Source organism: Nelumbo lutea, chromosome 1 (genome assembly GCF_056320005.1).
Source record: "Nelumbo lutea isolate HS-2025 chromosome 1, American lotus-T2T, whole genome shotgun sequence".
NCBI lineage: Eukaryota > Viridiplantae > Streptophyta > Magnoliopsida > Proteales > Nelumbonaceae > Nelumbo > Nelumbo lutea.
Window position 1 is genome coordinate 218,489,529 of NC_142684.1, and position 16,766 is coordinate 218,506,294.

Genomic DNA, 16,766 nt, shown 5'->3' on the forward strand with positions numbered 1-16,766 from the left:
TGGCCCTTCCAATCCTAATTGCACCCTTTATTTTCCATAATTTAACTAAATTGATTGTATCAATGTTGGACCAGTGTTTTCAATTACAAACTTAAGTACTTTGCATAATAGACTTGTTCTCTATTTGCTAGAGTTTGAGAAACAATATAGACAACCTTTTGCACTTTTCTGGGTTGGTATGCCATAAGTACCACAATTCATAAGTTGGCAGCTTTCTACAGTTTCAGGTACAGATTATCAAGTGTCTCACTTTTCAAAATTTTTTGAAGGATCTTTCAACTATTTATCAATGCAATTTTGCAATTATACATTAAGGAAAATAGATATGATTTATAGAAACCAAAGAGGAAAGTATACAGAAAAAAAAAAAACAAAAGCAAACAAACAAACAGGAAAGTTATCAAAAAGCAGACTTGAAAGAAAAAGTAGTAAACATAACTGTAGAAACCACTGATGTGGTCCCCACCTCTTTCTATTGTACTCGTATACAACTATTAGTTATTTAAGTCAGTCCACAATTAGTTGTTAGTCTTTTATTAGGATTTTATTTTTTCCATGTAAGCAGTCTTATCCTTACTTCAGAATTAATATACATAGAAAGAGGGGGGCGGCAGATTAAGCATCCTCTTCTTTTCTGAAACCCTTCCTTCGAATTCTTCTCTTCTTCTCTCTTTCTCCTTTCATTCTCTCCTCTCATCTTCTTAATTTCCTGTTGATTATACACCACAGCTTGGGCTGTTAGTAGTCTCATACGACTACATGGTATCAGAGCCAACCTAAGAAATCTTATGATAGTCTGACATGGCCGACTGCATAAGAATTTCCTAGGGTTGGAAAATTTCCAGCAAAATGGATCATCGGCTGAATCTTGGAGATTGTTGGTGAAGCATCAGAGGATGACCAGCAATCAGGGAGAGTCAGAAGGAAGAACCCTCAAGATTAGGGTTCAGACTTGATTTTGATGGTTGCGGCCAGAAAGTCAGAAGGAAGAACCCTCAAGATTAGGGTTCAGACTTATTTTTGAAGGTTGTGGCCAGAGTTTTGCTGAAGTAAGTTAATCTTTGATATTGATCTATTAAAAGATTACCTTTTCTGGTTATTTCAAAGGTTCGACTGAAAGTTTTTTCCTCCTGAACTGTTCTTGATACATTAAAAGAATAGTTTTTGGTTACTTTAAGAGGTGCGGCTGAGAGATCCCCCCCTTTTCTAGCCATTGATTGTGTTCTTGGCTTGTTTCTTGACCTTTGACTGGTTCTAGGTTCAAGATTCTAGTTTCTTGATTGTCGCCAATTCTAGGGCTGCAGTTAGTTTCAGAACTGCACTCTAAGTTGTTCTTGGAAGATTACCTTTTTGGGTGGATTGCCGACCTAGAAGGATAAAGTAGGTCCGGCTGTTAACAAATTCTGGGTGAGATTACCCAGTCTTAGTTAAAGAAAGGTATTGTTTCTTGACCTTAGGTTCGATTGATAGCAAATTCTGGGTGTAATTACCCAGTCTCAATGATACAAGAGGCATTCTTTAATCTTTTCTTGACAAATAATGGAGTTTAAGAGCCAAGGGGAAAACCTTTTAGGGGCTGGTGGTGCTGGTAGACCTGATAACAGTTTTCAGATTACCACTGTAAAACTTGATGGGTCAAACTACCTAGAGTGGGCCCAATCAGCCATGATGGCTACTGGGGGTAGAGGAAAGCTAAATTATTTACTGGGAGATGTCAAGGAACCAGACAAGGAGGACCAAATATATACCAAATGGGTTCAGGAGAACTATTTGGTTATGACATGGCTGTGTAACTCCATGCAACCACATATCAGCCGAAATTATTTGAGGAAAAACAGCTAAAGAAATTTGGGATATCATGAAAGAAACCTACTCCCAACCACTCAATGTTGCTAGGGCCTATGAGCTAAAATGTAAGGTAAATAACCTTAAGCAAGGAGAGAAGCCAGTCTCGGTTTATTTTTCCACCTTGAAATCCTTGTGGCATGAGATTGATCACTTAGAAACAATTGAGTGGGAAAGCTAGAAGGATGCATAAACCTACAAAAAGCAGGTTGAGACCAATAGGGTATTTGAGTTTCTAGCTGGTCTGAACTCTGAGTATGACATTTTGAGACAACAACTTCTAACAAGAGACAGTGTGACCCTATCACAAGCTTATCTCTGGTACACAGTGAAGAAAGTAGAAGGAAAGTTATGTTACAGCATTCGCCACTTGAATCAACCTTTGCAGCAACTAAACCCAAGTTTGGGGGGGATAAGGAGAGATATATGAAGAAGGAAGACAAGAAGGACCCAATATGTGAACATTGCAAGAAACCTAATCATACCAAGGGGCAGCTCACATTGCTCAAGCTCCATGATATGCACAGGTCTATGCCAGAAGAGCCAAGCATGTTCACCAGCAGCATGACATGCGTGTGAAGTTAGACATGATTTCCTTAGATTTCCCAATTGTAAGCCTATATAGCAGCTATACCTAGAATAAGACAGGAAATCACTTGACTTTTCTTATCCTCTACTCATCTTCTCTTCTCTCAGGAGGGTGGACTCTTCAAAACATTCCCTGTGTTAGGCAGAACCCTAACACTCTCATTTCAGATTCCCCAAGTCCTCTTCTTAGACTCAAATCCCAAGAGTCCCCATTACCATGAATTGATGACATGGATTTTTGTTTATGCAAAGAAAGAGAATATAGAGAAAGAAATCTAACCATGAGGGAGGTATCCCCAATCCAAGTATCTTCCTAAAAAGGCACTTTATTGTCAAAACATGCATCACGTAAAAGTGGGTAGCACTTTATTGTCAACTCCAGGTCTCCAGCAACCCAACCGTTTGCCACCAATCCATGGATGCTAATTATCACCTTGTGCCACAACCTGTCCTGCTTAAGGGGCAATCTCCAAAGCAACTTACGTAAAAGTGCTAATTTCTTTTCCTAATGTTTCCAATCCCTAATCCTCCTTGCTCCTTAACCTCCAATTTATTCGTTCTAACCTTGATCTTGATTTGAAGAGTCTCCTCCAACCTCCTCTTACCTCTCTATTCATTCTAACTTTGGTTTTCATCCTCTTTCTATTGTACATCCTCTTGAATTTGCTACTTGGACCTGCTCCAATTAGACCATCTTTCAATCTAGAAAAGACCTTAGACCAGTGAACTCTATAGAAGATGGTGAAAGCAGGTGTTCTGAGGAAGAAGTTCTCTTAGGTATTTCATTACCAAATTTTAAATTCTGTTTACAGGGATAAGGATTCAATGGGTAGAGAATAACCCTGTCTTTTGTTTACATTGAAGTTTGAACCTTCTGGATTTGTATTTCCATTTAGTATAGTTTACTTAATAAATTACATTTATAATTATTGGTCAAGGAAATAAGCACTCATTTACACTTATTATTACTGTTTATGCGTACTTATGTCAGTTTAAGAGTATATGTTAGATAGAATTCATAATATACATTATTCATATTTGCAAAAACTAACTGTATGACAATAATTAACAATGATAAAGAGATTCTAAATGGGATCCCTTGCAACTGGAGCCACATATTTTGATGTCATTGAATCCACCAAAAAGTGGGTTGAGGAATTGCATCCTAACCTTAATGATATGATGGAGGAGTTCTCACCGGCGAGAAGGTGGAGGAAAATGTTGAAAGTTGAAGCAAAAACCTTTGTGATAGAGGAGGTGTGGACTAGGGGAGCCCAAGCACTGAAGATAGTTGAACTAATTGAACCCTCAAAGACTTAAAAACCTGAACCAATAAGTAAGGAAGAACTAAAAATTTTATCTAATCAGCACATTTTCCTCTTCCATATATTCTTCTTCTACTACTACTACCAATACTTTTTATTTTCTTCTTTTCCTATAACAAAAATAAGGGTTCAACCCCTATTTTTTTGAATTTTATTTTTTTCTTCTCATGAATATGTTGATTTTCTATACTTTAATATGAAATTTATACTTTTCTTATGAAAAGCATGAATAATTATTAAAGAAATATGGTTATGGTACCTAGGGAACTACCCTAGGATCTATTTTTTGACATAAAAAAGTCCATCACCTAGGCGACTAGACGCCCCCCCAGTCACCTAGCCTCGCCTTGGCGCCTTGAAAACTATGCTTATGGCATAAGGTAATTGTAAGCATCAATGGCATGGTAGACAACGGATGGAACGCTGGCCTTGATCCTAGGGCAACAAGGGCTTCTCCTTGGAAAGGAATTCACAATTTGCTACCGTCTTTCTTTCAGCTGGTCAAGTATGATGCGTGTATGGGTAACAAAGTTTGTTTCTGGGAAGATATCTGGCTTGGGGACATTCGTCTCAAAGACAAATTTCTACCTATTTTTTCTTTGTCCCTCAACAAAGGGAAAGTGATTTCTTCAATGTTTGTTAATGAAAACTCTTGGGATCTAAGATTAAGGAGAGGGTTAAGGGAACATGAAATGGGCTTAGTAGATGAACTAACTTCCTTTCTTAATACTGCATTCCTGGACCTCTCTTGCCAGGACAGCAGGATTTGGTTAGAGTCCCCCTCTAGCTCCTATACCTGTGCCTCTTTTTTCTCTGCCCTCCTTCATTCCTCGCACCCAGGAGGCTCTTTTCCTACAAAGGAAGTCTGGTGTAGTCCTGTACCCCCAAAAATAAGAGCCTTTTGTTGGGAGGTGGTGCTCCAGAAAATTAATACTCTGGATAATTTACAAAAAGAAGGCCGAATCATTGCCTCTCCCCTCATGTTTGTTGCCTTTGTTTGGCAAATGGTGAGACAGTTACACATCTTTTACTTTCTTGTCCCTTTGCTTCTTGTGTGTGGAATTGGTTTTCTTCCTTATTTGGCTGCAGGTGGACTTCTCCCCCAGATGTGACAAGTCTTTTCAACCCAAGCTTCTTCCTACTATCAAAGAAAAGGGGAGAGTGATGTGGAGGGCAACAAGAGCAGCCATTCTTTGGTCCTTACGGGAAGAAAGGAATAACAGAATATTCCAAGGGGCACAAAGATCAACAAAACAAATTATTGACTACGTAGCCATTAAAGTCATACATTGGCTGAAAGTGACTTATTTGAAGACTTTTCAATGGATGATCTACAAAGGGGATGGTCAGCAGTGACAAACTCTTCTAGCAAACAGCATGTCCCTCAGCTTTCTTGGACAACTGCAGCACAACAAAGGGTAAAATTAAATTTTGATGGAAGCTCCATGGGTAACCCAGGACCCTCAGGAGCTGGGGGAGCTTTTACAGATGGGGAGGGCAGAATGGTGGCACTATACTCTGGTCCCATAGGAGTGGGAGACTATAAGAGCTGAAATTTTGGCTCTACTACAAGGCCTGAGATTTGCGGAGCAATGGGAATTTCAGAACTTGGAGGTGGAAGGGGACTCTAAATTGTTAATAGGGTGGCTGCAAACAAAGAAGTTGGGTGTATGGAATTTAGATAGAAAATAAGGGAAATAATCTGATTGGCAAGGGAAGTTGGAGTAACATTCAAATGGGTAAGGAGATCAGCAAACTCTGTGGCAGATAGCTTGGCAAAACGGTAGAGACTGATCTATGTCTCTTACATCTTTCCTTTTTTGGCCCTTGGGACCACCCTTTTATGTTGTAACTTATGTATACCATCTTTTGTTTATTATTTCTTGTAAGACAAGGACATAACTGTCCTTTCCATAACTTGTATTATCTCATATATAAGTTAAACATTTCTGGGCGTGATGTTCAAGACAGAACACACCCTTTTCACTCTCAACTCTTTCTCCTCTGTTTTGATCCAAGTTGACATGGTATCAGAGCAGGTTTTTCAACCTGTCCTTGATTGAGATCATTTTAGATCTGTGAGATCGACCCATCTTCTTCAGTTTTGGATCTCGTATGTTGCTGTACTAATCTGCACACATCTCCACTGCTATTTCTCTGGAAGCTCGCCATCAGAAATAGGGTTTCTTCATTTTCTCTCAATCAGCTACTCCAATCACTGTGAAACTTCAGATCTGAAGTCGCCCAGGTCAGATCTACATAGATCTATAATTTTTTTTGGTTCGGATTCCTTTTGAAGAGTGTTCTGCCCCTCTTCTTGTTCGACAGTCCAGAAAACTTACCTTTTTAGGATTATCAATTCGAGATCTCTGTGTGACTGGTTTCTTTATTGGTTTTTTATTCCTCTCTGTGGTGTGTGGTTGGGCACACTTATTCTACCGAGTTTTGGACTTTCTTGAACCTTCGGATGCTCTATTTTCTCAGTCTTTCTTTGCTTACTTTGCTGAAATGGCCATGGAGAAAAGAGATATTCTACCAGTAAATTTCAATGGAACAAACTATGCCTTCTGGAAATTCCATTTCCAGTTCTATGTTGAAGGAAATGGACTATGGGGGTTCGTAGATGGTTCCACAAAACAACCAGATGGGTCTGATTCTAAGGGGCTGAAACAGTGGAAGATCGACAATGCCAAAGTAGTGTCTTGGCTTCTCAGATCTGTTGGAACCAAGATTGCTATCCCAGTGAGAAGTTATCGAACTGCTAGTGAGATGTTCACCTACATGGAAAAGGTGTATCAACAGTCCAACATCTCACGTCAGTATCAGATAGAGACAAAGATATTTTCTTACAGTCAGGGTGAGAAGAAAATACAGGAGTACTATGATGGTTTCGTGAACCTATGGATGGAGTATGAATTAGTTCACATGGGTGAAAACACCTCTACTTTCTACATCAAAAATCTGAAAGAAAACTTTGATAGGAGGAAAATCATGCATTTTCTGATGCATCTGAGACCTGAATATGAAATTGTAAGGCCCAACATTCTCAGTAGGGGCACTCCTCCCACACTTGACACACTTTTGGGGGAGCTTCTCAAGGAGGAAACTAGACTCATTATTCAGTCGACCTTGAGGTCGAAATCTGATTCAGGAACAGAGACAGCCTTTCTGTTGAATCCAAGCCCAAGAAGGACTTGTCTCGTGTACAATGCTATGAATGCAAGGAACACGGACATGTTTCACACTGCCGGAAGAAAATTTTCAGCACTTACTGCAAACAGCATGGACATATTATTCCTGAATGTCCTACCAAACCAGCTAAGGGGAATGGTTCTAGCACTAAGAAGAATCAACAGAAGGCCTTCCAGACAACCATTGAAAGTACAGACACAGGAAGTACAGCTTCAGCTGGAATGGATGAAAATTCTGGGACTCTTACAGAAGAAAGAATGCGGCAGCTAGAATCCTCAGCTATTTCCTCTGCATTTTCAGCCATAGATCTTTCGGCTGAGTCATCCTATTATTGTTCCTCCCCTAGCCACTTATAGATCATTGATTCCAGGGCCTCTAACCATATGGCAGGGGCTCACACTGGTTAGTTCATTAAACCCAAATCCTTGAATAAGCATATTGTTACTGCTAATGGAGAGAAACTAGATATTGTTGGTTGCAATGATTTGTCCTTAACTACATCTGTTAATTCTTGCTTTCATCTACCTAAAACTTTCTTTGTTCCTAAACTTACAACTAATTAGACCCCAGTCGATCAGCTAGTTGAGGATGGTAACATTGTTTCCTTTTCCCATGATGGTTGGTTGATACGGGACCAACGCACTGGGACAGTGAAAGAGAAGGGGTGTAGACTGGGTTGGTTGTTTGCCTTGGAATTTGAAAAGACACCTGGGCACTCATCCACATCCTGTTTACTTACTACCAATCCTAGTACTGAAGTTACTTGCAGAAATAATGTATGGCACTTGTGGCATAGACGTCTTGGGCTCCCCTATGCAAATAAACTTGAGTCTTTGTTTCGTGATGGTTATTTGTCTTCTAAAGCTACTTCTTTTAATAATGTTGATAAATCTTGCATTTCTTGTTGCTTGAGTAAGATCCATGTTTTACCCTTTCCTCTAGTTGTTGAACATGCGTCCATTCCTTTTAAAATAATACATAGTGATGTTTGGTCATCTCCAGTTGTTTCCAGATTGGGATTTAAATATTTTGTTACATTTATTGATGACTGTACTCGCTTTACATGGATATATTTCTTGAGAAATAAATCTGAAGTTTTTTCTACCTTTAAATCCTTCCTGGCAAGAATCAAAAACCAATTTGATGCAAACATTGGGGTTTTCCATTCTCGGGGGGTGAATACCTTGATGGAGATTTTCAAACATTCTTGAGAGACAATATACAATCCCAAATGTCTTGTCCTGGCACTCCACAACAAAACGGAGTGGCAGAGCGCAAGAACAAACATATCCTAAGCATATTTCGAACTCTTCTTCATGATTCCCATGCTCTTACTTCATTTTGGGTGGAGGCCTGCACTATTGTATGTTTTGTTCCATCATTGTATACCTTATTAACATTCTTCCATCATTTGTATACCTTATTAACGGAGTGGCCAGCACTATTGTATACCTTATTAACATTCTTCCATCATTTGTCTTGCAATAATACATCTCCTTCTCAAAGTTTGTTTCACCGTTCACCTGGTTTTTCTATTCTTCATGTCTTCGGTTGTGTATGTTTTGTTCACCTTCCCCCACATGAACGCACAAAGTTGACTCCCCAATCAGCAATGTGTGCTTTTGTGGGATATAGCCCGGATCATAAGGGCTTCCTTTGCTATGATTCGAAGTCTCGTCGAGTTCGCGTATCCCGCAATGTCATCTTCCTTGAGAACATGTCCTTTTTTGCTCACATTGTTAAGCTACCTGCTACTTCCATTTCGATACTACATTCTTTTGACTCTGCATGTTCTTCAGATTCACTTTCTATTCCAGAGTTGCTCCGTGTCTATTTCAGAAAGATGCTAGCTGCTCCAGCTCCTATCGCCCTACCCCTTTCATCACTAGAAGCTGATCCATCATCTCTAGCCACGAGTTCTCATCCTTCTCTTGATCTTGTAAGTACACTTGCACCTATCCATGATCCTCAACCATCCTCTAATCCTCCTTTACGTCACTCTTCTCGAATTTCTCGTCCTCCTAACCGTTATGGGTTTCCTTCAAACCATAGCTCCTTCTCTATTGTTCTATCTACCACAAATATTCCCACATCATACCGGAAGGTTATGGCTGTCCTGCATTGGAAAGAAGCAATGGATACTGAGCTCCAAGCCCTTATGGATAATGATACTTGGGATATGGTTCCAACCCCTCCAGATGCCTCTCTTATTGGAAGCAAGTGGGTATATTCAGTGAAACTCAAATCTGATGGGAGTCTTGATAGATACAAGGCACGCTTGGTGGCACAAGGGTACAAGCAGGAATATGGGATAGATTATGATGAGACATTTGCCCCTATAGATAAGATGACCACCGCTCGTCTGTTGTTGGCTATATCTGCAATTAAACATTGCGACATTCATCAGATGGTTGTCAAAAACGTTTTTTTGCACGGGGACCTCAAGGAAACTACTTATATGAAGCCTCCACCGGGATACTATGGCAGTTCTTCCCTAGTATGTTGACTCAAAAAGTCCTTGTATGGCCTTAAACAAGCCCCTAGGGCTTGGTTTGAGAAATTTCGTTCAGTGATCACAAATGCAGGATTCACACGGAGCTCTTCCGATTATTCATTGTTCATACCGAGGAGTCCCCAAGGAATTACATTACTACTTTATGTGGATGACATTCTTATTACCGGTGATGACAATCAAAGTATTCCCTCTCTGAAACAGCTACTCAGTCAATCTTTCAAGATGAAGGACCTCAGTCATCTCACTTACTTTTTGGGTCTAGAAGTTACTCACTCTCCCCATGGGTATTTTGTTAATCAACACAAGTATGCGATGGACTTTGTGAGATCTGCAAACTTGAGTGATGACAAACAGGTTGACACACCTCTTGAGATGAATATGAAACTTTCGAAAGATGATGGGGACCTCCTAGAAGATGCCACTCTTTATCGAGAGCTTGTCGGTAGTCTGATATACCTCACCATGACACGTCCAGATATCTCTTATGCGGTTCAAGTGGTCAGCCAGTTTGTTTCTTCTCCTAGGCAACCGCACATGACGGCAATTCTTCACATTATCAGATACATCCGTGGAACACTTTCACATGGCATTTTCTTCCCTACATCTCCTTCGCTTAGCTTATCCGCATATGCAGATGCTGATTGGGCAGGATGCCCAGACACTAGACGCTCCACTACTGGCTGGTATTTCTTTCTTGGTGACTCTCTTATATCCTGAAAGTGTAAGAAGCAACCGACCGTTTCCAAATCATCTACCGAGGCTGAGTATAGGGCTATGTCATCCGTTTGCAGTGAGATTATATGGCTGAGAGCCCTCCTTAATGATCTTGGCATCTCCTTGTCATCCCCAATTCCTATTTATGCTGAAAATGTGAGTGCTATCAAGATTGCATCCAACACGGTCTTCCATGAGCGCACCAAACATATAGAGGTTGACTGCCACTTCATTAAAGACCAGTTTTCTGCTGGACACATATCTCTACTGCATGTGTCTTCTCCCTATAGCTTGCTGACATATTCACGAAGGCTATGACCCATGCTCGCCACCAGTTTCTAGTTGACAAATTGATGCACGTACCTCAGCATCAGTTTGAGGGGGGTGTAGAAACTGATCTATGTCTCTTACATCTTCTTTCCTTTTTTGGCCCTTGGGACCACCCTTTTATATTGTAACTTATGTACACTATCTTTTGTTTTATTATTTCTTGTAAGACAAGGACATAACTATCCTTTCCATAACTTGTATTATCTCATATATAAGTTAAACATTTTTGGGCGTGATGTTCAAGACAAAACACACCCTTTTCACTCTCAACTCTTTCTCCTCTATTTTGATCCGAGTTGACGAAAACAAGGGACCTTCAGGGAAAACTTCTTTTGGGTTGTATTGTAATTCTTGATTTCATTTTGGGATCAACACTCTTTGTCTGAGTGGTTGACATTGCAAGATGTAATTTGATATCCTTAATGAAAGTCATTGTTTCCAATCAAAAATAATAATAATAATAATAAAATAAAGAGATTCTAAATTCCAACACCTAGCACATCTCCACCTATAGCCATAATCCTTTCCAGGAGAATCAGCCAATAACAACATAGACTTATTATAGATCACTCAAAAAATAGAAATTAGAATGTCAATACATGAGAACCAAGATTGTACAACCAATTTCAAAGTCAAACCTGTTTCCATAGTTCTTCAGCCTCCTTAGTACGACCACGCAGCTTTGCCCGATCAGAGATGGCAATAGCCCAATTATAGAAGGCCTAGCATATAATGACAAAAAGATTACTAATATAAAAAGTGGGAATTTAACTCAAACATAATTTTTGCGTGGCAACCCTATGTTACAGATATATAGAACAACCATAGAAACAGAACCATTGTCATCATCATTTAAGCCTTGTCCCAATCAGTGTTCCAACAGAGGTGTGTGTGTGTGTGTTATATATATATATATATATATATATATATATGTGTGTGTATGTATGTATGTTTATTTTATATATATTATTTTATGTTTAATTTATCTTTTTTATTTCAGTTTTTATTTATAAAAATGATAAAAATTGGGATTTAAGGACAAAAAGGGTTTTTTGGCAAAAATAGCAGGGCAAGATATTAAAGATCACCCCAATCAAACAACCAAGCACAAAGTTACGGCCTTGGGAAGTTTGCAAATACATGTAGTGTGTAACCTGTGACCCAATGGCCAGGTCAAATGGGTTTTGACCAAGTCAACGATTTTGGTCAAATCCTGGGTTTTAGGAAAACTGGACACAGAATTGTGGCTGGGTGACGTTAAAACGGTTCGACTATCTGGGTCAACAATGGGTTGAAAACATTGGTCCCAACCATATCGTGTTGGCTACAACACAACCATTGAATGAACAAGATGTTTATCTAACATATAAATCACTATCATCATCATCTCTAACCTTAGGGCATCAATCCTCGATCTTTATTCTTTCAGAAATTCATGCTTTCTGGAAGGGATTTTGATTTGGGAAACAAAAACAAATGGTATCTACTAGTTATCTCCCAAGGATAAAGATATTAGGGATGTGGTCCCTAATACAAGGGCTGTCAATCCGCTCCCTTCCTAGTAAGGGTATCAGTTAGGGGCCATCTGAAAACAACTTAAGTGGCAGAACTAAATGACTTATTGTCTTTTAGTGGATAAAATAGTTTTATAATAATTTTTAGCTATATAGTAACTAATCCAACAAGTCATCCAAATCATCTACTTCAGCCATTATCAAATGGCATTTTGGTGTATTTTCTTTTAATTTTCACATTTTAATTATCAGTGCTCTCCTTGTATATCAAGAGTAACTTTGTATATAATTTGATCACTAAGTCTTAATATTCACGTTCATCTCACAATCCAAATCCCAAACATTAATACAATTTTATTAAGAAAAACTAATATTGACACTTACATCATGAAGGGTAGGGCATAGTTGGATGGCTTCATCATACTTTCTACAAGCCTCCTCAAGCAAAGCATCTTTTGAAGGTGCACTAGAATCTGGATCAACATTATCTGCACTTTCCTGCATCCAGAATTAATATAGATGGAAAGAGTGATTGAAATTTGGTACCCAATGGGTTTGAAACAGATTAGATTAACAAACAAATATAACACCACCATGCTAAATAGTAATACAAAATTATAATATTAAGAAAGCAACTTTTTTTCTGATAGACACACATCTCCTCTCCCCCTCAGGTATGATCCCTACATGCATCAGTGAATGTCATGGAAGAGCCAATAATGATAATCAAATGATAAAAATCAGACCTGAAGAACCAATGCCCAATTGTAAAGTGCATCATAGTCTTCTGGGTTCTTCTCTAATGCACTAGCATACCTGCCAGAAACAGCCACATGATTGTTTTGGAGATTAAGAAACAAACCTTACCTATCAAGCAGAGATTTAAGAAACAGTCCAAATTTATTAAATATAAAAGTTTTTTTAGCAAACTCTACAACATACCTTGACAAGGATGTGTGCTTGTATGGACTTGATAGGAGCAAAAACTAAAATAAAACAGGAGGAACAAGTAACAAACTCACCGGTGGTATCTTAATGGTTCAAGCTTCTAAAAGGGATTTCTGCTGGGGTGGGGGGTGGGGAGACCACAAAGATGAAGCATTGCTCGATGGTAGCTACGGAAATAAGAATGAATTTATTTCTAATATAACTACATGCTGTAATCTACCATCACTTTCAGAACTTCTTTGGTTAAGCAACATGAAAACCAAGTTCTACATAAGATGACCAATGCCATTGAGTATGCAACTAAAAGCAGATTTTTCCTAAGGTGTAAGTGAAGCTTATCCTTCTTACTTTTATTAATAAACTGTCAAAATTTTATTATGATGATAATGAATGAATTTTTGTGGGAATCAGGAGAATCCAAAAGAGAGAACATAATCAAATAGGAGACAGTATATGAAAGCATAGAAAGGCAGGTGAACTAAGTCTGGGAAGAATAACACTTGGGAACTCATCATTATTGGGGAAATGGTTGTAGAGCTTTCTCTTGGATTCCAATAGACTATGGCATAAGTTATCAGAAGCATCCACAGACTAATGCCTAATAGGTGGGACTATAGCTTGAATGCCAGATTGGAAAGCTATATTCAGACTACTCCTCTCTTTCTGCAGCACATTAAGCATGATGTCCAATTTGAATCTGGACTGAATTGGGATTTGTGGTTTAGAAGGGTTTTGAGGGATGATGAATTATGATGATGAAGGGTTTTGAGGGATAAAGAAGTTCCAGAGACACTATCTTTCGGAATCCTTGGAGGGTGTTTGTCTTGACATTTCCTCCTTGGATTCCAAGGTTCCACATCAAGCTTGTTTTCACGTACTTCATTCTTTAAGAGCTTCACTCAGTATCGTAATCAGATAATTTTTCCTGTAAAAGCACTTGAGTTTGCAGGGTGGGTAGGGGAAGGGACTGGTATGCCCAAAGGCAAGGCCTTTCTATTGGGAAGAGAAGGCCTTTAAGAACATACTCTTTTCCATCTCCAAAAATACTTGCAAACTCCCCCCCCCCCACCCCAAGGGAAAAGAGGCACAATTGTTTTGCCTACTCAAATTTCCATTTCTATTATATTTTCCAAATCAAGATGTCCTTTCCGCTGGGCTCCACACTGATAATATCCTTTTCCAGGAGCCAGTGTTTAATGCATTAGTTGATCCCCGAAGAGTGAACAACAATAACAAAATCTGTTTCTTAGTTGCAAAAAGAATGAACATGGTATCTGATAAGGCACAAAAAATGCACACAGAATCTATATGCACCATGATCATGTCATTCAACTTACAAATACTCTCCCGTTTACTTTTGTAATTCATTATGACATCCAAAGGAGCCTCACTTAAGTGTTCAAACTAACACCTCTCTCTCTTCTCTTTTCCTCTAATATAATCTACCACAACCAAATCTACTTGTCTACCACAAAAAATGCACACAGAATCTATATGCACCATTGTTTAATGCTGTTTTGCCATTCCATTCCATTTAATGCTAGATCAATTGTTGAATTTTGGGCACTAAAATCATTTCTTACTACTTTGGCCCATGTCCTTTTTGGTTTACCCCTAGCCCTTCTACCCCCTTCGACTTGCAACGGATCACTTCTTCTTACAGGTGCTGTTGATGGTCTTCTATGCATGTGACAAAACCATCTTAGTCTACTTTCTCTCATTCCACTGTTGGCAAAACCTTATGGATTTCATATTCCATTATTTCACTCCAACCACTCCCAAAAGTTAATGAAAAGTCAACCTTTTTTATAGCTTTGACAAAATTTAAACCTTGGTTGGAAAGATCCAAAACTACAAACAACCAGCATCACAAAAAATGTACTGCCTGGTGTTGAAACTGCTTGAACTAGAAGAGGCGTTGTGGAATTTTATTTGAGAAATGCATGGAAAAAATTCAGGAGTTAGAGAAAGGGAAGGAATGCTAAAGTATCATTATAAAATTCAGTAAGCAACACTAAAGAGAATTTGCCTCAGGTTATAAACCCATACAATAGAACCTATGATTGAACTTAAGGAAACCTCTAAACCAACAAGGGAAATAGGTGAACAAGGATCTAAAACAAGGAAGAAGAAAAGCTACAATGGGGGAAGACAAAAGATGAGATTCATACTGATATCTTCCCATACCAGCTCTAGGACTTGAGAACTTGAAGTTATCCTACGAGATCCATTGCCTCACAATTCTATTGCTGGCAGGTGGGGCAAGAAGCCACAAATTCCCAAAACTACTTCTTCATCCCCTTCCAACAATTAGGGATGCAAACGGATTGGATCAGATTCAAATCAACGTACATTCAAATCTGATCCGAAACACTGTAGATCCGATCGGATCTCATAAATACCGATTTTGAATTCGAAGTTGATCAAGATGTCGGATATCCGAATCTAATCCGATCCGAATTAATTTAAAAAAATAATAAATTATTAAAAGGAAAAGAAAATATAATTGTGTAAAGAAAGAAAAACAAAAAATACAAGTATCTTTTTCAACTATTTTCATCAATATATATATATATATGATTTTATAAAAAATAAATAATATAAAAAATTTACAAAAATGGAATATAAATAACATATTTATGAATAAATAAATAACATATAAACATATATATTATATATAAATAAATAAATACATAACATATATATTGGATCGGATCCTTTCGGATAGGATAAGGGGTGATCCAAATCCAATCTGATTTTTAATTGGATTCAATTATCCGATCTGATCAAAAATTCGAAATAGGGATATCTGAATCTGACAATATATGATCGGACTTCGGATCGGATCGGGTCATGATCCAATCCATTTGCATCCCTACCAGCAATTGTGGGTTGCCAGTCTTTAGTGACTACTTGGGATTCTGGAGTGTCATTGAGAGAGAGAGAGAGAGAGAGAGATCTCAAGTATGTGTTTAGACTTTAGAGGCTACTTATATAACCATTCAGCCATCTCGCATGAGTGTTAGGACTAATGAAAGGATGAGAGATCCATCACATGGACGCCCAAAGATTGCGGAATAAGGGGCGAATTTCAAAAATTTTCCCTCTCCCTTCAACTGGGAATCACATTCCCTATTTAGAAAATCATATTTTCAAAGATAAATCTTGAACCTTAAACTGAACCAGATCTGAACCAAAAGGAATGGGAGAGAATAATACCTGATACGGAGAAGTAATATCTCCCAACGAAGGTGTTCTTCCCCAAGAACTCTGTCCTTCGCAAGAAACAGTAGAATGGAACGTGAGCACAGCTTCCTTTTCAATCCTTTCTCAAAGAACTGATGTCGAGATCCAATCTTGACTTCTCCCACAGCTGGAGATCGAACTGGCAAACAGGGCGACAAGAGCAGGGAGGCGGCAAGAGAGTATTCGCAGGCTGCACAATTCTCTCTTCTTGATTTCAGCACTAAAGAAGATGTGATGTGTTTCTTGGTCTCTCTAAAGGTTGCCGCCCCCTTCCTTCTCTTGTTAACTTAAAAGATCAGCTCCTAATCCCATTAGGAGGTGCTTATCCAAATCATATTTGGATCAGCCTTCTCTTCTAGTGATAAGGATAAACCCTTATCTTATCTGCAGATTAGATTAGCTTTATCCTAATCCCATTAGGAGGTTTCTAGATCTGAATCACATTCAGATCTGGACTCTCTGAGTGGATAGGATTAAGACCCTATCATATCTGCTAATCCATCTCAGAATTCGCCCCTTTAATTAACTAAATAAATAGCCCAGTTCGAA

At 38.7% G+C, this 16,766-nt stretch overlaps 1 protein-coding gene across 1 annotated transcript in view; it reads right to left on the reverse strand.

The window, feature by feature from the left end:
• The window catches only part of LOC148881074 (Tetratricopeptide repeat (TPR)-like superfamily protein), a 57,797-nt gene that overhangs the window by 29,304 nt on the left and 11,727 nt on the right, over positions 1-16,766 (reverse strand). Inside the window, exons 3-5 of the mRNA XM_088963339.1 lie at positions 12,770-12,839; positions 12,408-12,521; positions 11,148-11,231 (exon numbers count right to left, since the gene is read on the reverse strand). Coding sequence (XP_088819465.1) covers positions 11,148-11,231; positions 12,408-12,521; positions 12,770-12,839 — 268 coding nt within the window. The remainder of the gene's footprint in view (positions 1-11,147; positions 11,232-12,407; positions 12,522-12,769; positions 12,840-16,766) is intronic.